At 31.5% G+C, this 24,165-nt stretch overlaps 4 protein-coding genes and 1 long non-coding RNA gene across 8 annotated transcripts in view; 3 read left to right on the top strand and 2 right to left on the bottom strand.

Moving 5' to 3' along the window:
* Positions 1 to 27: 27 nt before the first annotated feature.
* Positions 28 to 845, top strand: Vti1b (Vesicle transport through interaction with t-SNAREs 1b). The gene has a single exon (XM_074140752.1). The coding sequence runs from the start codon at positions 227 to 229 to the stop codon at positions 551 to 553; it is 327 nt and encodes a 108-aa protein (XP_073996853.1). The 5' UTR covers positions 28 to 226; the 3' UTR covers positions 554 to 845.
* On the bottom strand, positions 737 to 5,477 carry LOC141460568 (aldo-keto reductase 1B-like). 4 transcript variants are annotated; one of them, XM_074140737.1, is made up of 7 exons: positions 5,115 to 5,477; positions 4,646 to 4,845; positions 3,736 to 3,903; positions 3,155 to 3,328; positions 2,797 to 3,053; positions 1,314 to 1,467; positions 737 to 1,157 (listed from the first exon to the last, which is right to left on the bottom strand). In XM_074140737.1, exons 2-7 carry the CDS (start codon positions 4,679 to 4,681, stop codon positions 1,029 to 1,031), a joined length of 918 nt encoding a protein of 305 aa, XP_073996838.1. In that variant the 5' UTR covers positions 4,682 to 4,845; positions 5,115 to 5,477; the 3' UTR covers positions 737 to 1,028. The 4 variants fall into 4 exon arrangements, 3 of the variants coding, with proteins under 3 accessions (XP_073996838.1, XP_073996835.1, XP_073996837.1); XM_074140734.1 differs by lacking the exon at positions 5,115 to 5,477 and having other exon boundaries at positions 4,646 to 5,039; XR_012462141.1 differs by lacking the exons at positions 737 to 1,157; positions 5,115 to 5,477 and adding an exon at positions 2,493 to 2,711 and having other exon boundaries at positions 1,441 to 1,467; positions 4,646 to 5,055.
* A 30-nt stretch (positions 5,478 to 5,507) lies between these two features.
* LOC141460571 (N(4)-(Beta-N-acetylglucosaminyl)-L-asparaginase-like) lies at positions 5,508 to 10,290 on the top strand. The gene is made up of 6 exons (XM_074140740.1): positions 5,508 to 5,916; positions 5,997 to 6,153; positions 6,998 to 7,223; positions 8,547 to 8,728; positions 8,959 to 9,066; positions 9,638 to 10,290. The coding sequence occupies exons 1-6, from the start codon at positions 5,781 to 5,783 to the stop codon at positions 9,864 to 9,866; spliced, it is 1,038 nt and encodes a 345-aa protein (XP_073996841.1). The 5' UTR covers positions 5,508 to 5,780; the 3' UTR covers positions 9,867 to 10,290.
* Positions 9,508 to 15,804, bottom strand: LOC141460585 (uncharacterized). The gene is made up of 3 exons (XR_012462192.1): positions 15,614 to 15,804; positions 14,456 to 14,601; positions 9,508 to 9,831 (listed from the first exon to the last, which is right to left on the bottom strand). It is a non-coding gene; the product is annotated as an uncharacterized lncRNA (long non-coding RNA).
* Positions 15,805 to 21,008: 5,204 nt separating this feature from the next.
* Positions 21,009 to 24,165, top strand: part of OtopLa (proton channel otopetrin-like a) — a 91,069-nt gene continuing 87,912 nt past the window's right edge. Inside the window, exon 1 of the mRNA XM_074140684.1 lies at positions 21,009 to 21,118. Within this exon, the coding sequence (XP_073996785.1) occupies positions 21,091 to 21,118 (28 nt within the window). The 5' untranslated portion in view covers positions 21,009 to 21,090. The remainder of the gene's footprint in view (positions 21,119 to 24,165) is intronic.

Genomic DNA, 24,165 nt, shown 5'->3' with positions numbered 1-24,165 from the left:
GGTTATAATATTTGTGAAGGAGGTTATAGTAATTATTTATCGTAGTCTTATCTTTATAAGTTACTTGAAATTTTGCAATTTTTAAGTTCGTTGCAAAGATGAACCTTGTTTTCATTTCTGAGAATTGTTTTATAAAGTGATTTAAAATTTAGTTATTTCTCTTTTCTTGGCTGCATTTATATGAGAAGTGAGCACACGCATTAATCAAGATTAATGTTTATTTGAGATGTGGGAACAGAGGCAAAGAGAAGCTTTACTTGAAGGAAGAGCAGCTCTTGAAAGGACATCTGAAAGTCTGCGAAATTCAGAAAGAGCTGCTGTTGAAACTGAAGCTGTTGGTACTTCTGTATTAAATGAACTCAATGACCAACGAGAGACTCTTCTTCGAGCATCCAATCGACTTACAAATATTGATTCAACAATATCAAGTTCTCGTAAGCTCCTAATCTTAATGAAAGTTCGTGTTTTTACGAACAAACTATTACTTATATTAATTATATTAATTGAAATTATTATTTTGGCCTGTCTTATTTATCTCAAATTTTTGCGTTGATAACTTTCATTATTTCAAGTTAGTCTTACATTCACTACATTATATAATTATACACCTATATATTTCCTACTTTATGTTAACTCAGCATTCTCATTGAGATTGTCAATGACAAATCGCCCAGAACTATAAAACAGTTTTTGATTGGATAAATGAAGTGATATAACTACATTAAAAGAATGAGACTGTTAAATGTCTATAAGATTTTATAGAAATATAAAATATTTTGATACAATGCATATTACTACTAAATGATTATAATTGTATTATATTAAAGCAAAGTCGTCATAAATAACTTTTGTATACATTTTCCTTTAAAGTTACTTTTACAGAGTTTGCCACTCATGTTTATTTGAATTAAAGTTCAAGAATTCTTCAGCTAAGTTCTGACGCTGGATCTAGGTATAATTTTCCCTTAAGATATTTGAACGAATAAAATAATCATTTGTGGCATGGCTTATTACAATTTTTTTGGCTACTAGAATGGAAATTCTGGATGATGATCTGTCCCTACCCAAATATTAGAGCCAAACATCCTTCCTTTTTCACACAGATCTTTTCCTCTAAGTTCATCCATTTCACACTTATCCAAGTTAAAGTCAAATATCTGCAAAAAAAGAAGATAAAAAATTATTTATCACTTCTTTGTCAAAAAATGTAAATGAATTGTGTTTATAGTTGTTTAAAATTTTTTTCAATGCATGCATTTTTTTTTGTTTGCTTAAATCAGTTCGTTGTCTTAAGTGAAAATAAAGAAACTTACATCAAAATTTTTATATATTCTGTCTGGCAATACACTCTTAGGGATAACAGCTACTCCACTTTGTAACAAAAATCTCAGTAGAACTTGAGCTGGTGTTTTTTTATGATTGCAAGCTACACTTATCACCGAGTTATCATTTAATGGGGAAGGTACACTGCGAAAAAAAAAACATTTTAGGAAATGAAAGTTTTTTTTTAAAAAAAAAACTGTTTATGATAAAACTACCATGTGTATAGATTTTTAGTTTCAGTGAGATATAATGCATATTTCAAAAAGAAGAAAAGCTACACTTACACACATTAGCTCTGTCATAGTACTTACAGTTATTCAAATGGAGATAGCTAGGAAACAGTAAACACGGTGCCACCAGTGAATTTTGAGGACAATTCCTAATCGGTACACCGATGTAAAATACTTTGAGGGAAAATGCTACTTAAGAGGAAATTAAAACGAAAGTTGCTGTGTCCTGTAGATAGATGTTTCTACTTCATAAATGTACCAAAAAACTCGACACAAGACCCATTTTGATGCTGGTAATCTTTCACGATTAAATGTTGTTTAATACTTGTGAAAGAAAGATACCCAGATGCAAATATGGAAGGTACAATGCAGAGCCAGATGTAACTATTCAAATAAAAAATCCTGAGTATCTAGATTGGGAACCATTTAAATGAAAGAATTTTGAAAATAATGATAATGACGGAAAGCGAGAGAGAAAAAAAATATAATACGTAAATAGGCAAAGTGTTGTAGAGAAGACCCAAGACCATATATAATTTGAAACGTCATGAATGAAGGAATTAAGTAGTTGGTACTTGTTTAGCCACTTGTCATCAAAGGAAAGCATCTGATCAAATCTACATCCTGCAGGGAAGGCCGGCTGGTATCTGACGGCAGAAAAGCTGGAGTATAAGGGTTCAAAAAGAAGGAACAGATTTATATATGCAATATCTGGCGGGGATCTCATCATTCAGGTAGCAAATTTTCAGATCATGATTACTTTAGGTACTCACATAAAGAGCACATGTAACAGTTCTAAAAGATTTTTGATTAGGCTTCAGTTAACGAAAGTAACAGTCAACGCTTGATAAAACGCATTATTCATGTCTGTATTGCCATACAGGTTTTCATTTTCAAGTGGTATGTTTTGAGTGAGTGATGTATTATCTTAGATTTTACCCAACAATGCAGGACCCAACTACTTTTTAACGAATAATAGTTGTCGGGAAGAAGTTCTGTAACTTTCTGGCACTTGAGTCGCGAGAAAGGTTTTCAGTGAGTCTCTTATTCCAAGATATATCATCTGGTCAGCCAAGGACAAGCAAATAATGTCAAAAATATTTGACTCCAGTGACGATTCGAGAGAGTAAGTTTATCAAATTTCTTTCTCATTCACTCCTGCAATGTTTATTGCAAACTTCTATGTAAATTTCCAAATAATTATAGACACCAATGTTTATTATGAATTAAATTAATTTTACACCTGGCTGGTTGAAGGCTGTTTTTCATCAAATATTGATCCAAGCCAGGCGATCCGAGTGGCGCGTACGCTGTCATTCCTATACAGTGTTGGCTACAAAATGTGATCAATTCTTTTTGTTGTAGATACAAATGCATTTCTACTTGAAGATTGGCAGGTGGTATGTTCGCACATTCCATCAGAGTTGAAATTTGGCGCATATTAAAGTTAGATAAACCAAGCGATTTGATTCTATCTTTTTTTACCTCTTCCTCTAAAGCCTGTGTATAAATAAGATTTTCTAATAATAAAAAATATTTTAATATCAAAACTCTTGTATGATATAGAATTTTAAAAAAATGAACCACTAAGAGCACTTTACCTTCCAAATAAGTATATGGTTGGTATCTGGATCTGCTATATAATTTCCACCAATTTCCTTGATTCCAACAGGAAATTGTATCATAAAAAGATCTATGTATTGCAGACATAGACAATTTAAAGCATCCGTTACATAATTACATATCTCCTCTGGTTTCATACCATAGTATGGTAGCTGGAAAGAGGGTACTATTTGTTACTGTTCTATAGATAGAATAGTGAGTAGCTAGCTGTTAAAGCATAATCGCTATAGTTTGAAAATGCTGTACTGATCACACGTAAGGAAACAGTTCTACACATCATTTGTGACAAAAAAGTTCATATAATAAACCATGTTGCGATCCTCAACGTTTTTGAGAAAATGGAATATAATTTTAGTGGTTGAGAGGGCTTAAGAAAATTTAACTACACCGATCGAAAGAACATCAAATTAATTGTCATTAGGTCTATTATTATAAGAGATAGCATCATTTGAGAGCATAAAATTAAATACGTCATTGTCTTGTCTAAAATTTAACATTAGTTTTCAAAAAAATAATAAGTTACAAAAATAATTAGTTGCAAAAACCGCTAATAAGTTACCTTGCTGGAAATGAATATTTCATTTCTACAGAATTTGCCGCCCTTAAACAAACTGTCGAGAGTTGCGCCTATGGCAGCTTGATTACCATAAGAATGTGATGTATCGATATGTCGATATCCAACAGTAAGTGCGCAAGTAATCACTGATTCTATACAATCTGGTTCCACCTGCAAATTTTAATACTTCTGTTATGATTACTGCAGTTTACAGAGAAAGACTATTACAGTAAATTTTGATATAGAGGATATATTTGTTAAAAATAATTTAAGGGCGCTAATAAAAGGGTTTAAGGGCCGGGGAAAAAATATTAATATGATAACTTGACATCTAAAATCTGGATGATAAAAGTTGCTAAAATTGTCTTTAAATTTAATGTTTAGATGCAGTGTAATCATGTAGAAGGGCTCGACACGTTTCTATATTATTATATAATATTATATTTCTAAAATTTCTGCGTTTTTTAACATAAATAGGTAGATTTAAATTCCAGAAGAGTTTATCATATGGCCTACGCCACTACGGCTCAGAGGTCCTTTGTGGCATTCACAAGCTACAGTAGCTCTCCTAGACCCGACATTTTAATTTAAAATGTAAAGAGATACAAATGAGGATTTACACCCTTCACACTGACCCAAAACCTGATTTGCCGTTTCGTTTTCTTTCAGACAAAATGTCCAAAAGCTTCACGTCCTCTTACCTATGCGAATTATGTATTACCCCACTCAGCAGTCGCCCGTCAGGAGGAATACAATGCTGTTGATGCAGGAATCAATCAGACATCAAATGCACTTTTGTGGCATTTTTTATTGCCTCATGTAAGAAATGGGTTTGAGTCCCGAGCTCTACAAGTCAAATCACCTCGGGGTTCAATATATTATTAAGAAGAAAAAAAAAAAAAAAACAACTTACTTGCCAAGTACCAATCCCAATCATGGGCATAGACATGCCCCGAGTTTCAATTCTACTACATGGTGTTAAATTTGAATCATATTCACTACTTTTTTTTTTACCGAATAATTTCTTAAAAAAATTATTCCTTGTTTGAGAAATGGCTGGATAACGTCGTTTATTAAGTACTTTTAGAGTCAAATTAGTTGCTGTCGTCAAGCCTGTCATTGCCAACAAATATTTTTTTAATTACTCACATTATGAAAAAAACGAATAATTTTTAGCATTGTAGGATTTTGAATTTTTCCATCTCATAAAAATTAGCTATATTTGACGGATAAAAGACAGGAAAAAAACATATGTCAATTTTCAAAAAATGTTAGTACTTCAGCTTATTTTTAAATAAACTTGTTGATCAATCATTGTCTTTTAAAATAATTTTGATGATTTACATTATCTAATTAATTAATAAAACGTAATTTTTCATTACCTTTTTTAACGAAATTATTTCTATGGTTCTGAGCATTTGTATCTAAATAGTTTTTCTTCAAAATTTACATTTATTTACTTATAAAGTATTTGTTCGAAGGTAACCCTGCAATTAATAAATTTGTATCATTAATACTTATAAGATATACTATATCTATATGGAGGGTAATACATTTTTTGATTGAATATAACTTAAGAATCTTCTGTTACAGTCTCAACAACCATGTATTTATCTGGTTATTAGAATTACAATTCAAACTGATACTTGATGCATATCTTTTAAAAACATTATCATCAACTGTTTGTATTACTTTAAAAAAAACCTTAACATTCTTAAAGCTTATAATCACATAATTGATAACCTGGTATCACTCTCGTTGGAGAGGGATAGGTTGTCTGGTAACCAATGTGTTACCTTCAAGTTCAAGAGTAAAATTCTTATCAGTACTGTGGAAGCTGAGTGTGCCAGTGGTTTCGTGGAATTTGATAATGCTAGCAAAGTTTTTACACAGTTGGGATCGATTAATTACTATAAATGATTTATTGGAATTATTAAAAATGTTTTCTTAAACTCTATCTCTTCGTATTTCACCTTACAACAGAAATAAACATGGCGATATAGTAGCTGTAATATTTGTAAACTATTAGATTTATTCAAATTTAAAATATGAACATTTTAATATACTTCCGAATTTTCTTTTTCATTACACTAATTGAGCTAATAGTTTCCAGTATTAATGATCTCAGACCAAGAGTTACTCTTGTGGTTAATACATGGGGTTTCTCCAATGCTACGAGAAGAGGTAAGTTTTTACAAGTCGAAATCTTTTATACATTTTTAAAAGAGATACGTGGCTATCAGTTTTATTATTACAATTTTAAGGCTGGAAAGTTTTACACAAAGCTGGAGGCAGTGCTTTAGACGCTGTAGAGGCTGGCTGTACGGCATGTGAAGAAGACCAGTGCGATTTTACAGTTGGCTATGGAGGAAGCCCGGATGAGAATGGAGAAGTTACTCAGGATGCCATGATATTCGATGGGTATTTTTGTTTTTTCTTCTATCAGAAATAAGATTTGTGGTGAAATTTAGTAAGAGATAGGAATAAGATGTATATTCATTGTACACCTTCATGCTACCAAAATATTTCTAAATCTATAGTGGGCCACCAACGTCGAATGACAACTCTGCCAACAACTATGAATTAAATTAAAATTTTTAGTTTTTAATACTAATTGCTAATCTCTACTCCAATCAGCATCAAATTTTTGTTTGAGTTATAAAAATGATGGGTCTATTTTATCAGTTTTAATATTGAGTTGAAATTGAACATTTATCTATATTCCACAACTCAAACATATTTGAGGATCTTGCTATTAATAGATAGAAAACAAAGTAGTTTCAAAAAGTACTATGCGTCTTACGACCTCAGGTTTCAGTTAGGGAATTCCTCCATCTTTTGGGAATTCTTGAGCGAAAGTAGATTAAGCCAAGGTTATATCTAGATTCAGAAACCTCATTTGATGTATATTGTATGTATACCTAGTTCTTTAATCTTGATCTTAAGCATTAAATCAATTAAGCTTTTGGAATCTAGCTGCTTAACTGAGTTTAGACATTTTGTTTGGCTCCCTGCCAAATTATGAGTTCTGTTTAAAGTAAGTATCAATAAACAACAAACTTGATCGTCACGAATAAGTATGTGTATTGCGCAAATAAATTATTGAGTATTCAGAGAAGCCTCAAGCTAAACTATGCTGTTACTGAAGAGATAAACAGTAGAAAAAAAATGTCACTTCAGTAGTATTATTAGGTATCAGGCAAATTAACTTAGGTTATTTCTAATATTTGATTCTTATTACCAACATTACTAACTTATTTTCCAGAACAACAATGAATATGGGAAGTGTGGCCGGAATACGTCGAATAAAGCCGGCTATTGCTGTAGCGAGGGCAGTCCTGGAACATACAACGCATTCAGTACTAGCCGGCGATTTAGCAACAAAATTTGCAGTTGAAATGGGATTCAAAGAGGAATCACTTGAAACTGAATATTCTAATGATTTGTGGCGTGATTGGGCTAATTCGGATTGTCAGCCAAATTTCTGGACTGTAAGTTGTTTGGTAGTAGATTTTTATTTTATTTTTTGGTTTTATAATATATATAAACCTAGTAATGTAATACTTATATACAACATACATATTCCTTACATCTCGAGTATTTTATGATCTTTCTTGCTCCTCGCTCCCACCAATCTGAAGGTTATTAAAGAAGCATGTTACCTTGAACAAAATGTTATCTGTCTTTCCTGCACAGTAATGATCCAGCCTCGCTTCAAGAAGTTCTTATTCAACTTTGAAACAAATTCACTTGTAAGCTTCCATCGGAAGACACTCTTCTCTTTGTGAATTTTTTTCCCTGGGAATAAGGTATTTCCAAACTCTGAATCATCTCAAGCTGCAAAATTTACCAGTTTGATATCATTATCATGACTCGCTTTCTGTCTCCTATTTAAGCAAATGATTAACCTTAAGAACTATTTTTTAAGTACCTAATATATGATTAAATCTCCGAGAAGCATTTTATTATAGTTTTTCTTTTTTTGGATATCAAATACATCTCTCTCTTAAGTCTATTGAGTAGTCCTTTTCTTCTTCCTCAGAGGCTTCAGTGGGAGCATGACAGTCTAAGTAATTTATTTTTTGTAAAAACAGGCTTAAACCATAAAGTACAAAATTAATTATAACATTAACAGAACATTTAGAAGATATAGTGAAATGTAAATGAAACTCTGTTTGCCGTATTGAGCTTTGCAGTTTTTCAAATGAGCTTCATTGCTAGTTGAGTTGCAGATGTAATTAACAGCAAAGGCCTTTCTCAAGTATTCGTGTACTGTTCCAACGGATTTTTGTAGGACAGCAACTGGTCGACATTGTTCTTAACGATTTCTGTAAGTAGGGCCTTATGTCTGTTTAAAATATTTCAGAATCCTTGTACGAGGTCAGTATGACCTTTCCTGATTATGCAGTCATTTAATTCAGTAATGAATTTTCTCTTTAAGATTAACTATTAAGTTCTTTTAAGGTGTGCGGGTGATTAGTTCTCAGAAACTGAATCTCGAGAAAGGTCTGCCTGTCAGGACTTAATCTCCCTCTTGCAAGGGATTACCAGAGCCAAGAACCCTGATACGTACTGTATTGTCCTAATGGTATGAGATGTGTGTATGTAATACACATTCAATCTGGGTTACTTGTGGTGAACTTGCTACCTACCATACCTTTTTTGTCGTCTCTTAAGACAAGCTGAGTGTACTATGTATATATTCTGTTCAAATACATATTCTATGTTATATATTCGAATACCACAGGGTCTTTAAACTTTTCAATATACCCACAGTGAACAATGAAAACTTGAATAAAAATATTATCATTTAGGCAGTGAATCCAGATCCTAGGAGCACTTGTGGACCGTACAAACCTTTAAAGGAACGTTATAAACGCCAGGCTGAATTTGGTGAATTTACTAATCACGATACAATTGGCATGATCGCCATACATCAAAGTGGAAGCATAGCAGCAGGAACTTCAAGCAATGGTGCAAAATTCAAGATACCAGGGTATTTATCGTTTAAATTTACATATGTGATTAATATAAAAGTTTACGTATATTTACGTGTAAGAGTGTAATAATTTAATATACTGGTGTCTACAACTTCAAGATAGGAATTAATGTAGAAAACTTAAAAGATGAAAAACCAAAGATTTCTCTTAGATTCAACGAGAATTGACAAGATAGCCTGTATGCATAAAGATAGAAAGGTGTCCTAAACGGTTTTTTTATTCGTAGACGAGTTGGAGATGCCCCGATTGTTGGTTCAGGTGGATATGCTGATTCTACGGTTGGGGCCGCAGTTGCTACTGGAGATGGTGACATTATGATGCGATTTGTACCGAGGTAAGTATTTTTTTCTTTTATTTGACTTTCGTTTGGCTTTTATTGCTATTATTGAACTGAACATTTAGCGATCAAATTTGACTTTTTTTGTGACTAAAAAACGCTGTTTGTATCATGCTTATCTGGATCGACAAATTTATTATTAAATACTATTTAACCTTTATATGCCAATTAACTTTTTTGCTGAAAATCTGTCTGCATGGAATCCAATTAGAGCAGACTTTTGTCTGTTACTTTTATTATGCCATTTCACTTGTATTACTAAAATATAAAGACTGTCTAACTCTTTTTTCAATTTATTTATTGTTCTCAGTCAATAACTCCACCCGCCTGAATAAGCGTAAAGCTACCATTGATGTATTTTCATCAATTATGATTGACGTTAGAAAAAGTTAATCTTCAAGTTGGGCAATAGGCCCCTCCAAAAAAGAAAACCTCTGGTTTATTCGATAAAAGAATCGATTTTATTTTGTTAACTAAAAATGCCAAGAAATAAAAAATAACAAAGAAGCTTCTTTATTTTGTGCAAGTTCTTTCTTTTTACGATTCATTGTTCTTCAATTGTTTCCAGTTCGACAGTGGTAGAAATGATGCGAGGTGGTGTAGATCCTACAGCGGCTACCAGAAAATTGATTCGACGAATTGCATCATATTATCCAAAGTTCAGCGGCGCAATATTAGCAGTTACCAAAGATGGGCAGGTTGGTGCAGCATGCCACGGAATGCAACATTTTCCATATTCTATAGCATCCAGTATTGATCCGTCTGTAAAAGTACATTATATAGATTGTATCAAATAGACACCTTATCCAGTTAACAGTTGTTACAGTATTAAGAATCAACCCTTAAATTGAAACAATGTCCCAAATAAATTGTATTTATGATGTTATTAAACACAATATTTTATACGTAATGCATTTGTCACTTAGGTTTCAAAAATTATTTCATTTTTCTCAATATCTACTTGAAATGATGTCAGGAATAACCTTTTTAGAGAATATTTGTGAACTAATTTTTTTATTTAAACAATAAAAATAAGTATTTATGAGTAAGAGGTTAATCATTCTGAAATATTTGTATTTCTGAATACTTAGATGTAGCGTATGTTTGCATATTTAGTCAGATTAAGAGAAGGTATCATATATTGATTGTATAACTCGAATGTAAAGATTTACTTAATTGAATTTTATTGTAATCATTTACAATAAATTACTTTATTCATGATCATTCTTATTTTGAAGAAGAATATTTTGAAGAAGCAATTTATAAAATCAGCGAAACGAACAGAGAACTGAATATACCTTCATTAAAGATTTCATGGGCATGATATCACACTCTGCATGGTAAACTACAAACTACAGGAGTTGGACAATATCACTAGCTCTGACTAGAAAACAGACCTACGACTACTACAATCAGAATCACTCAGTAACTTGAGTATGTTGAAAACATGTCCCCACATGCAGGATAACTTAGCTGATTTAAAGGAATTTAATTTGTACATATACCACTTTATTAATATTTGTCGCATTACCAAATAACAATATTCGAGTAATGGATGAACTACTTTAAAGAATGTAGAAGGTGTGAGGATTATAAACTGGGCGCAATTATTATTATTACCCAGTTATTTAATTATAATAAGTCGAAATAAAATTATTGCGGCTCGCAAAATTTACCAAATTTTCACCAAGTCCTACGAATCCTTCGGAGCTAGATGCCGCCGGATTAAGACAAATACATCAAATCTAGATTGATTAAATTAGCCAGTTATTAGTGTATAAAGATGTAATTTGATAAACTTAAAACCCATAGAAATTTAAAAAGAAAAAAGATTACTCTCTCACTCCGGCAGTGGTTTCCAAACTATCACAAGAGATGCACAGTGTCAGAATTAACGTTCTTAAACACTAAAATATGACATATTACCTCATCTGATGTTAAATATTAAGGGGTGCTTAGCAGATGAGAGAAATAGAAGGTACATTGTGAGAAATTCACTTGTCTAAATTAAGTATTAATTTAATAAATAAAGATTGTATTATAATTTCTCTTACTAGCTAAAGTAACTATGGCCACAGTGCCCAGAAATATCCGTTTTGAAGTCCGGGGATCCAAAAGAGTGGATTTTAGTAAACCATGAATGTGTATATGAGTTCATCAACTACCTTAAAGGAAGAAGAAAAAAAATGAAGGAAAAAACTTAATATTTCTATTTGGTTCCTTCAGGAGGCTTGACTATCTAACCAATAAAAATCACTATTGACTTTCTTTTTTTAAAAAAATTCTCTCAAAAATGGCTCCAATGATTTTTTTTAACCATGCATATTTATGCACACATTTAGTTCTATGAACTTTATTTGACAAATTTTCCTATGAAAATTTGATTAAAGGCATATGGGGTGGTGGAATGTTCTCTAATGTGCTGCATCAATAGAATTTGAGGTCCTGAATCTAATTAATTTCGCAGAAGGATAAAATGAGTTGCTGAAATTCCAAGTTTGAAGACAATACTGATTAGAATTTAGGAACTATAATAAGAGAAAGTCGTGAAAGAGCACACCATTTATTTAGCTAAGAAATTCAGAGTGGAACATTGTTTGGTAAACCATTAAATTAATTGAAATATAACAGTAGTACAGCAAAGGAGTGCTAAAATTTATTATGTACAAAAATGGAAAGTTTATAAACCAATGTCCTGAGGCTTTAATTCGAATTTCAGCACTTAGATCTTTAAATTAGAATGATTCAAGACAGTTTTTATGTCAAAAATTGTGGTCTAGGGGTACTAAATTAACTTTAGTCCGACCAAGTCTATTCATAAGAACAATGATTGAGTTGGAATGTTAGTGAGTGACAGAGAGCAGCAAAATCGTTTGAGGGGGAGTTAGAGTCGATAGTCATATGGCGTTACTATGACAACCAACTTGTGGTGTTGAGTCTGCAAGCACCACATTGAGATGAGGTATTTATCGAAGTTAGGGGATAATATAACCTTGTTTCTTGCAAGGAATTTATTACACACTTGTTGCTAAGGTAACAGGTAAACCTATCTTCTGTGCTCGGTGGGCAATAATAGCTGTTGGTGTAGGTTTTTATACAGAAATAATTTGATAAGAAAAACTTGCACGACTTTCTCAAATAACAACTCGTAGTTATCGTTGTCCAATTTTTTACGGATTTGCATACCATATTTTATTCCTAATATCATTATATGTGTAAAATAACAATACAATCACACTACAGAGGAAAATCCAAAGAATTCCCTCACCAACTCCTTAGTAACATAAATTTTCACGAAAAAATCTGGTGTGAAATGTCAGAAACATTGATGATACTAAAATTTTTAGTAAGTAAAAGTGTTTCATCCGATTTTCCGTTCGGAAATTCAGCAACATTTTCAATTTTCAGATGGCCGGACGGCAGGAAAGTTTTTGAGGAGGTTAAGTTGAGATATTAGAGTAAAGAAGCGCTATAAAGCTGACAAAAAAAAATTAAAAAAATAAATGAAAAATAGAAATGGACATTACATTAGACCAAGGATGAGCAACACGCGGCCCGCCAAGCATTTCTAAAATTGAATTTATTTTATCGACTTTCTCCCATCAATATATTGTTATAAAATTAATTATAATAAAATGGTCGTACATACTAAACCTACATATTTTTTTATGACGAGTTACTTGTCGACGACGTTTTTAAACATGCAATACGAACGCGCCGCGTCTGCGCGATTTTTTTGTGACGAGATACACACTTGTCGGTGACTTGTTCAAACATGCAATACGGACGCGATGCGTTTCGTACGAAGTTTCGTAAATTATTAATAAGAGTTAATCTATGTGCGGCCCGCCAAAAAAAAAATTAAATTTAAATTGGCCCATTGATTAAAAAGGTTGCTCACCCCTGCATTAGACAATTGTCCAAGTACCTCCTCAGTCCCCATAAAAATTAATTTTAACGAAGACTTTTAAAGAAATACTGATAAGTCTTGAAGCCTACTTACAGCAAGTAGGAAAAATAATTCAAATAAAAGTTATGGATCTAGAAATTTGCAATTAGAAGTGAAAATGATTTCAATGGATTTCGAAAAATCACCAATAAAATTAAAAACTCGGCTCAGATAAGTGCTATTTTGAATCCATATTAAAATCCAAACGTAACATAAGTAAGTTTACACTCTGCACTTTTTTTTTGAGGTAGAGTTTGAGCACATAAAACACATATTTAATTAAGGCTACAAAAGGGCCTTTTCGGTTGATTCGATGTGGGAAATTTGACATCGCAATACTTTCCGATACAAACACAAATAGAAAGAGAGTAAGTTGGGAAACAATAAATATTTTTAACATCTTGAATGGACTTAGTACCTATGCATTCATTTTTAATACCAGATATACTAAAAATATTAACTTAACCCATATGTTTAAGTTTTTAATTTTAGAAAGTAATCAAAACCATAGGTTTTAAATACTGCAACAGATGTTTTAAACTCATCACGAAAGAAGATTTTTTTTTAAAAAAAAATTGATGATTCGTTATTGAGTAAACATCCGGCCACCTTTCACTATTGTCCAAAGAAAACACTTATCGTTGACGGAATGAAATTTACAGTAACTTGTCAAATCTTGTTTAGAGATTCTATTTGTATGTGTTAGTAAACAAGAACATTCATAGGCTAAGGCAACGTCAATTATTGTCGGAAATATGTAAATGTTTTGAACCCCCTTATTAGGTAGCTGTCGCATTTAGCTTTCTTGCATCCCACGGGTTTTAGTAAAGTATTCCATGCACTTTTTTTATACAATAGGATACAACACACTTGCACTACATTTAAGCACCCAAAGACACTATACACCCTAGGCCCTAGGGCTACTTCCCTTGAGACAGCATTGGCAAAGGGAGCAAACCCTCCATTGAGTCGGGAATTCGGCCGACAACCATATCCTGAAAAATCACAGTACGACTCAAAACCTCAATTGGAAAATCGAGGAGTCTAGGTTCCCTTCTTGGGCTGTAATACCCTTGTTATGAAAAAAAATTGTTAAGCAAATGAGTCTATGATTTTGCAAAGTCACAGGATGCTCAAAGTTGGTATTCCGTTTTAGTACTCATCCAATAAAAAGGTTTTGACCACAATCACTAAGAATGACTTCATTTGATCGATTTTACACATTGTCGAGATTTTCTCTAAAACTGTTCATACATAAACATAAACTAATAGTAACGGAAAATAGTAATCTTGTTTAAATACAAATATTGTATACAGATTCAAATAATGGTATATTTTTACTAATAAACAATGTTTACTGTTATTTAAGACGATTTCTTCTAATTTAAAGTCTCATTTTCATAAAATACATTAAAATCTGATAGGAAACTTTCATACCATTTTCAGTTTATCTGCATTTAAAATTTTAAATTCTGTTAAAACTGGAATTTTCAGTAAATTCGTTTAGCACACATCAGATGGAGAAACGTCCTCGTTCAAATGACAAATGTGGCGTAAGCAGAATAAAACAAATGTATTTTCTCCTGGAAAAAAATAATAAACAATAACAATAAACTCTCACAAATTTAATCTAATAAGTAAAAGCTAATACAAAGAAATTTAAATCGCAACTTATTTAAAGCTCTTTCATTTTGCTTGTTTCTCAGCATCTTTTGAAAGACTCTGTTACCGTAAAAGACCGAAATTGGACAGTGTCAAGATTCACTTGGTGAATGATGATATTCACGTACATAAGTAGTTGCTTGGTGTATTTCCGAATATTTGGTTTAAGTTGATGCAGTAAATAAGATTGTATAGCGTCAATCACAAAATAAAGATAATTATTGGTATTATTTTCTTTTCTCATTTATAATGTACTGTTCATTTTAAGTTCAACAGTTTATCTATCTGCACGTGCTGTTATTAGCTTTCTCCTATTTTGATTTATATCATAATATGTTTTAATATTTAAGTATTATTTAAATATGTAACAAAAATATTTTTATTCAACCCTCACTATGTGCATGGTGAATGAATCAGAAATAACGATATAGAGCAAATATTTCGGGCATACATCAAGCGACTACATATGTATGTGACTCTTAAACATTCACCGAGTGTATCTTAACTTTGCCTAATTTAGGTCTTTTGTTACCGTTAACCAAATGGAGAATACACTAATACCATGCACTAAATTCTTTTGAATATGCCTTCAAATGAATGTATTCTTCGTGTTTATTCTGATGAAATTTGAGTAGGTACATCCTCAACAAAATTTTTTTTTGGTATTGGCTTTTTACCATACAGCCAACTTCAAAGCTTATTCCTTCCTAGGATATTTGATCTTAACTATGTAACTTCCTATCCACAAGTATATTTGTTAATCAAATCTTCAACAAAATTTGTGTTTGATTTTACGTCAAAGGTAAGAGATTTTTTTATAAAAGTTTACTTTCATACTATCTATTTTATCAGCTGATAAAAATTATAATTCTTTTGTTTTTTTTTAGAAATTCTAAATAAATATACATACGTATGTATATAAAATTTACTTACAACTTTTCTGACAAACATATATTTATTGATTTTGTTTAGCAAAGAAGTTCGTAGATTAAAAAACAATATAATTGTAGTAATAAATTGATTTTTAGTTTAATCACTTATCAGAATAATAATCACAACTTACTTTAAGAATTAATCCCATATCAATATAACCTACATTTTAATTCAAATCTAAATCCGCCATAAGAGTTAAGTACCTCAAATTACACGTTAAAACAAAGAAAAATTAATTTAATTTTTGTAAAAATTAAAAAAGAAAAACCAAACGTTATTTTATTCTAAAAATTATTTTTTAAATTTAAATTCTGAAAATTTAAAATATTTTTTGTTGGAAATAATGCCACATTTTGTTTATATGATCATCAAATTATACAATAATTTATTAAGTAATGATAAATAAAAAAAATTTAGACAAAAATAAATTTTCAATATTTATTTGATTCAAATTTGAAAAAATATATATTTAGGGAACACCATTGTGCCAGGATATCACTTCCCCTTAAAATTCTTCTCCTTGCTGGCACATTAACATCGTCCCTATAATGTAAGTAATTAATTTAATAATTATATAACATTGATCCGTTACTATCAATATAATCAATATATTTATAATCAATGTATAAGATTATCAATGTATTTACATTAAAGTTGTATTAAACATTATACCGTAATATTTAAAGTTTTAAAAATTCAGTAGCTAGTTGTCTAAGTTACAATATGGCTTCAATAATGGAATTTGAGAGAAGAAAAAAATGGCCTTTAAAATTTAAATTAGTTCTATTTAGTTGATAAAACGTGTTAACATATTAAATTTCATATTTTTGTTCATTAAAATTTATTGCACATGCACATTTAGTAAAGTAATCGCCTTTTTTTTAAGGCGGGGCCTAACGTTCAACTACCGATTATATGCATATATCTAATGTATTTAATGCAAAGAAATACTTATTTTTGTTTTTCTATAATTTCTCCACCAACCCAATGAATTAGTTGTTTTATTTTTAATTTCTGGAACCCAAGCTTCGCCAATAATCCATGAAATAATATATTAGTTTCATTTAAAAATTAATTCTATAATTACTTTACAACCCTTATACAACTGTCCTACCGGACAGTTTTAATCAGTAAGTATTTCATCTAAGGTGATGCTTCTAAATTATAATTGAATATTTATTATTATTTTAAATTAACTTTAATAATTATTTGTATTGTATATATTTTTTAATTAAGTTGTATTATTTGCACTTTTTTTAAAAGAGCTCTTTCAATGTATGCTTCCTCATTAAGAAGAATTAAGTGCAGCTAAAAAATTTAGAAGAACATTTCTTGGCTGGAATTACAATTTTCCGAAAGACTTATTAGTTTTATGAGATTATCTTGATAATAGTTCTATGAGATTAGATCTTACAATTAGATTTTCTTTTAACATGTTATAATAATTGTTCACTACCTTTGTACATGTACTGTTTCAAACAATTTTTATGGATAATTCTATTTATAGCAATTGATAAGAGGAATAGAGACATTTGATCGACACATACATTTTTACCCTTTACATATATTCTCTTTTATTAAGGAGGATTAAAATGGGTAGCTCTAAGGCCACTTCTAAACATTTATTTCTGATGAAAACTCATTAATAATAAATCAGAGTGACTGCCAAAATTCCTCACACGAAGGACGAAGTAAATCGAATAAAACAGATCAGGTAAAATAGAAACACCATTACAAATTATCCAAAACTTTCCAAGCAACTGCTTTTACCTTTTCTACTATTTTAAGTAGTGTTAAAGGTTATATTCGCATGCATTTCTTTGAAGACGTAATCCAGTTAACTATGTATATGTACGTACATCCTGTCTTGTACTTTTGTTGTGCGATATAAAGAGTTCTTTGTCCTATGTTCAAATACTTTCAACAAACACTCAGTTTCTTAGTTTTTAATAAATAGCAAATAATTTATTCTTTTTAGTTTTATTACTTTTTTTATTTCCTTTTTAATGGAAACTTAGAGAGATATTTTGCTTTAGATAATTCCATTTTCATCACAATTTCATGCTCTTGTGTTTCCCTGATTATGAATAATTTTAATTTATTTATTTATTTTTTCAGGCTCATCAACTTCTGAAGAAATGGTGCCCGGAGCTTTTTTTCAGTGAACTGCCTCCGGATAGCGTTCTCTCATTACAGACACACTGTCCATCACTGAAAGAGAGCGAGCTGTGAGTAGCTGTTAGGAACTAAGGGCCAGCTGCTGGTTTCGAATCCGGTATCTCCACACTGGAATCTAATGTGCTAACCACTGAACTAATCACTTCCTTGATATTAATTTTGTTTGGATGATTTGTTCTTATTATTGTCACTATTTTCATAATTTATTATTACATAAATTATTTGATTTATGCAATATCACAATATTATTACGAAATGAATACGAAACTGTGTAGCATGCGACTTGGAATCTAGAGAGCCAAATGGGAATGGATTCCGGCGCTAGTCAACATCAACTACATATTTCTTTCCCAGAACAAGAAGCAAGCCACATATAACCGAACTCTACAATGTTAGACTGAATTGTTCATCCTATTTTGAAGTTAATTTTTAATAGGGGATTATTAGCTGCTAACCACAGAGCTAAACCATTTTCTTCCCAGTTATTATTGATCATTTATTTATTTTATTTTTTTAATAACTTTATTGCCGTTTTCGACAGCAGGCGCAACTGCCCCGACTACAAACAAAGCAGATGGACTGGACATATGAAGTGAGAGGAGTTACCTACCACTTGTTGGCTCTCCAATGATTCCAAATTTGAAGAAATTAAGTGACTGGAAGTGCACATGCATGATTTCTTTCTATTTCTCACTTTCTTCCGGCTTTCTATCCACCATCAGAGGTTGATCCGTCAGTATAGAGAATGGTATAAAGAATTTACATTAAATTAATTAATTTAATTTTAAAAATTAATTTCACATTGCACAATTTATTATTTTTTTTTTGTGATGCCTTACACTAAATATTCTTTGGTCTACTTTGTTAATTTGAAATATTTTTCAGAAATCTTCACTTAAATGGGATTCTTCAGGAGGGTATGAAGTTTAAGCTGTTTCCTAAAGTGCCGTTTCAGTATTTTACTATTTGTATTAAATGTTTGACCAAAAATCCGCGGTTCCTATTGCATATCCCAGTTTCACACTAAATTTCCCCAAATATCTATACTGTACACATGGGGCCTTCAGAGGAAAGGCTGATGTGTGCAGCTACTTGTGTTAAGGGAATTCATAGTTGCCCACATTCTATGCAACAACGCTAGACTTTAGGGAGCTAGCTGTGTATCTTTCCCTTCAGCCTCTTTCTTTACAAACTAGGCCGCTACCCATCACATTCTCTTTATTGTCATACATAAAACTTTAATTTTGTATTTACTTTTTATTTGGCAATAAATATTTGTTTATTTTTTTCTAATAATATTTTTGAAACTAATTATGTATTTTATGTGCAGGTAATTTGGGGGTTAAAGTTCCGGTTATATTTGTAATGGCAGTTGTTTCCTGTTTCCGGAAATTCAGAAATCGTCACAATAAAGTGAAGATGGATATGTAGCTGAAAGATATTAAAAACCTCACCCTCCGGCAATTAAGATGGTAAGATATGACAATTTAATAATGTGGTTTTACATTAATGTCTTTCTATGGGATGCATTTTAATTTGTTAAAAAAATAAATTAATAAATTAACATGAAAATGTACGGTTCTAACGAAAAAATATCGTATTACTAAGCTTGAAAAAAAAAGTAGCGGCCCCACTCGTTCCTACATTTAAAATACATTACATAAGAATTTATTATTCTGTGTAATATACTGCTACTTTTTACAAATAAATGACAGTTTTATTTTTAAATTTTAATGTTATTGACAAACTGTAGTTATAATTATTTAAATTAATATAACTAATGGTCTAATTATCCTTCTTCGAACATTTCGGTTTGAGAAGTGCTGAATTGGCAAGTGAATGTTATTGCATTTTATTTATAAATTTCTGTTCACTTAGTACAATTACAAATTTTCAAATTAGCAGTTTGAGGCCCCTAAATCCAAAACTAGTAAGGCAAAGGAATGGTTGGGTATTTTCTGAATTAAAAGCTCTTTAAACTTTTTACTTACAATATTAGAACATGATTAGGCACATAATTGCAACATGTGGCTGGTTCTGTTCTCCAGTCACGGCAGAAAAAAAAAAGGCTTATTGTAAGAGGGAATTTCTAAATAATATTCAAACGTATGGTGACGTTTATGTCCTTTTATGTCTTTTGTCTTTTATGTCCTTCCTTTAATAACGCATCTGTAAGTTTAGGCTAATTAGCTAGGATCAAACGTTTTCGCCTGCCACTGGCCTGAGATTCCTTCACCCCCATAATTTACTTCTGCGATTTAAAAAGCATCTGATCTTTCATGGCTACACTGCTGCTCCACAAAAGGTGCGGGTTCTTTGAAAACTTCTCAGGACCCTCAGAGCCAATTTCGTACGTTTCCAGTTTAAGTATTACTTCAGTTTTTATACGCCATGATCTCAAAAAAATTGTCAAGTCCACTTCCACTTTCTGGAGGGAGTTAGGAGCTTATGTTATCGATCTCTTGTAGTTCCTGTAATAGATAAGAGATCTTTTTGCAACGTCCAGAGCTTTTATATTATTGTCTCTTCTATTTTCCAATTGCCGCATATAATATAATAAGTGCACCATTCTTTGAGGATATCTTTCAAGCTTTTCTGTCCTACATTGAGCCAATATGCCAGGCATGGACACCCGATATCGTCCGTATCAAGACCCGCCGTCAGAAATAAACTGCATCTTGCATTTTATTTTATACAGCGTGAAGTCTCCAGCATAAAATAAAAAAAATACAGTTGTTCAAGTTACTCCAGAACGACCAGAAGTTCGTTTATTTGATTGAGAAATAGTTGAGGGCCCATTTTTTATTCTCGGAGGACACGGAATATAAATCGGATTAGTCTGGGTGCAGAAGTTCCCGTTGCATATGATTATTTGAGACTAATGAGGTTAAAACACTGTGATATTGTATTCAGATGTTAGGATAGCTTCAGTGAGAACAATATTCATGATTAAACATGGTAAATGATCAGGTATAAAGTTTGAATATTCATTAATTTCTCCAGCATATACAATTTCCACGATAGCCACCGGAAGCTAATCTATTCTGTATTCACTGCCTGCAGCCCTATTGCAAGGATCGATATTCTTCCCCTGAAGTTTATTATGTTTGAATTACTTGCTAGAGGGTGATGTCATCAGGGTGAATCGATATTTCCTTCTAAGTACAAGTTTGTATAGTACGGTGCTTTTATCTTTTACCCTCAGTCGGTGTAGGGGCCGGCCACCAGACCACGTGGCTAGCACAAAAAAGAAGCTGGTGTATAGTAAGAAACGGTTTCCAGCGTGTACAGTTTCCAGCATGGATACCATGCAGAGATTTATCGAAGGTACGGATGAATTGTAATTTTCATTAATAGCAATTTTTTTTGCTTGTATTGAATTGTTTTCTTTTTATTATTTCCCCAAGAGCACTCTTCATTTTGATCACTTTTATGGAATTTAAAGTCACTTTTAATTATTAATCCTTTTTGTTTGATAATTATAAGTTGCCTAATGAAATAGTCATTATATTTATTATTAATTTTTTTCCCCCATTCGTAATCCTGAATTTTCACTCTCTCTTTCTAATTATAATCCAAAGTAGTAAAATCCAGATGATTTTTGACTTTGATTTTGTACCAGAAATGCGAGTTTAACCGGTTCTCTGAGTACGATAAAATGAATATTTTTGCCAGGATAAGCGGGAGTCTTTGGTGACTTTAATTTCAGTAATATTGTTCCAATCAAATTTTTCTGAATATCGGACTTATCGATGGTAAGCTTTTTGGAAAAATCTCAGCATACCAGAATTCCACTTTACAGAATAGATTTTTCCATTTCTTGAGTTTCTCTTGGTAACGCTCCTACGATTTTCTTTGAATTTGGCATACTTATTGCTGTGATAATAGATTCCCTGGGAGATCGCTTACTTTGGAAGAATTCTCCATGGAAAAATCTTAATTTAGCAAATATGCATAATTGTTTTTGGAAAATACTTGTACATTTTCCACCACAAGGAAATAGTTTTATAGTTGCCTTGGAATTGATAGAAGAAAATTTCTGGTTGGGAAGTTAATGGACAAAAATAAAGATTTTAATTTCAAAATGATGGTGAGATTGAGCTTGATAAGCACCCTATCTTTCTGAAGACTTCTGATGATAGCTGAGGGGCTAGCCTTTGAAACTCTCAATCTCGAATGGTGTGGAGCAGTGCGCAAGTGCAGGAGGCTGTGAAAAGCCTTTGTTATTATAATTTTTAGATGTTTAGGGTTCGTTGTAATTCGACGTGAAGATGTAATTGAATGTTTGATGCAACTCGGTTGATAAGAGATGACATTTTACTGATTAGATTTTTCAGTTTTGATAGTTTTCTTTCTCTTATACCTTCTAAGAAGGAATTATTACGGTCATGTAGATTGTAGATTTTGAGTGTTTGGTGCACTTTCTTTGAGAATTCTTGTGTATTAAAAAGTGATTGTTACAGATTGGTATGCATCCATCTGACTGTATGTGTGACTCAGTATAATTCACAATTGGAAAAATGCAAGAAGTTCAAATTCTAGATTTTGGTTAACAATCAAGCGATCCGGCTTGATTAAGTAAGTGAGTAAGTTTTTAAAAAAATCTCAGCATACCGTAATGCTGAATTGATATTTCAGTTGCTTGAGATTCTCTCGAAAGCGCTCGAACATTTTCTTGAAACTTGAACTTGGCATTTTTATTGCAAATAAGTGGTACTAAAACTTATATTGATAATTTTTTTTCGGCCAAAATTCTTTAGAGCACTTTCTCCGCCGGGGTGATGTTAGGGTAGTAAGCTGTTATGATTCGTGGAGGCGTCACTTTCGTTCGGGTGTGTAGCGAACTTAATGCAAATGAACGGAAGTTCACTTTGGCTGTCCAACCGTACTCACAAACACACGCATGCGTCCAAAACAAAGTTCTATAGAAATTTCCTTCAAATATTCATTCAATTCTAATATTTTCTTTTGTTATGCTATAAATAGTTTATTTATTTATTCTTTCTCAGCAGAAGAGAAAATTACAAAATACTTATACATAGTTTTAGGGGATGGTTAAATTTTTTCAGTGTTTGATCACAGAGTAAAGTTTTCTTTTTCATATAATGAAATAGAAAGTGTTTATATTTATAGTTTTTCCTCTTAAATACTTTATTTGGCGTGAACTGATGAGGATGTATTTACATTGAAGGTAAATAAAATTAACCTATTTCTTATTGATTTTTTTAGGTAATTAATTGATGCAAATCTCAAAATTAATTACACTGTTTTAACAAAAATTATGTACCAAGTAAAGTAGAGTAATTGCCTATTTTTTCAGGCGGGGCTTAACGTCCAACTATCAATTAGGTGCCGTGGACGGAAAATATGTACCAAAAATATTAAAGCTGTTGGATGAGATTCAAAATAAAATCTTGATAGGCACAGTAAATTCTGTGATATACATTTTTTAGATTCAATTTCCTTCTCGTTTTTCTTAGCTTTCTGTTACACCTTAATTACTAGAGCTTAGACCAAGTACAATCATGTTTTATCTTGGTATTTTTTTTTTTTTTTTAGTTAGTCAAAGAAGGGGGTCACAATAATAACAAGATAGATTGAATTTAATTTTAAACAAATCTTACTTATTTTTCAATCTTAGTTTGTCAAACTGTCTGTTATATTTATTTATACAGATATAACATTCAATTACTCTACTTCCTGCTGTGAATTCATTAACAGGTCTGATTGCAGAACTTGTTTGATAGATTGGCTGGCTCTCTATTTTCGTGTCCCCCCCAATCAAAAGTTAGCTGATGTTTACAGACATCATCTTCTTGTTCTTCTTCTTTACTGTCATCAAATTATCTGTTTGATATATATCAATTTTATTCCAATGGTAGGTAACATCCTTCTCTTCACTCATCCTTTGACTCAAATCTCTTTCAAGGTGAAAGAAATGTCTAGCTTTCATGGTAAATTTTTGAAATTGACTTTTCTCTAGAAATGACCATTTTAAGTCATTTTTTTTTATTTTATTATTATTTATTTTTGTTGTAATTGTGGTTATTAAACAATCAAACAAAGATCACCGGAAGTTCAAGCTTAATATTTCGTTTGAGTATTCCCATATGTTTTGTCAGTAACTTGAGCGATAAAAATAAGTATGTTCAAATATTTTTCAAATATTTTATTACCTCTTTAATAAACCTCAACAGTCTAATCGAAAAAAAGGGAATGTTTATTTGAAATATACTTTCTAAATGTCTCTTACAATAAACAGCAGCATCACTTAAATGGAATAAAAATATTAATGTAAGAAAAAAAAAAAAACAACGGAAACATTGCTGCCTAGATTATCCTATTAAGAGAATTAATTGCGCACTTGGTATATT

Source organism: Rhodnius prolixus, unplaced genomic scaffold (genome assembly GCF_049639745.1).
Source record: "Rhodnius prolixus isolate KJV_2025 unplaced genomic scaffold, Rpr scaffold_6, whole genome shotgun sequence".
Taxonomy (NCBI): Eukaryota; Metazoa; Arthropoda; class Insecta; order Hemiptera; family Reduviidae; genus Rhodnius; species Rhodnius prolixus.
This window is presented reverse-complemented; position numbering and strand designations above follow the sequence as displayed.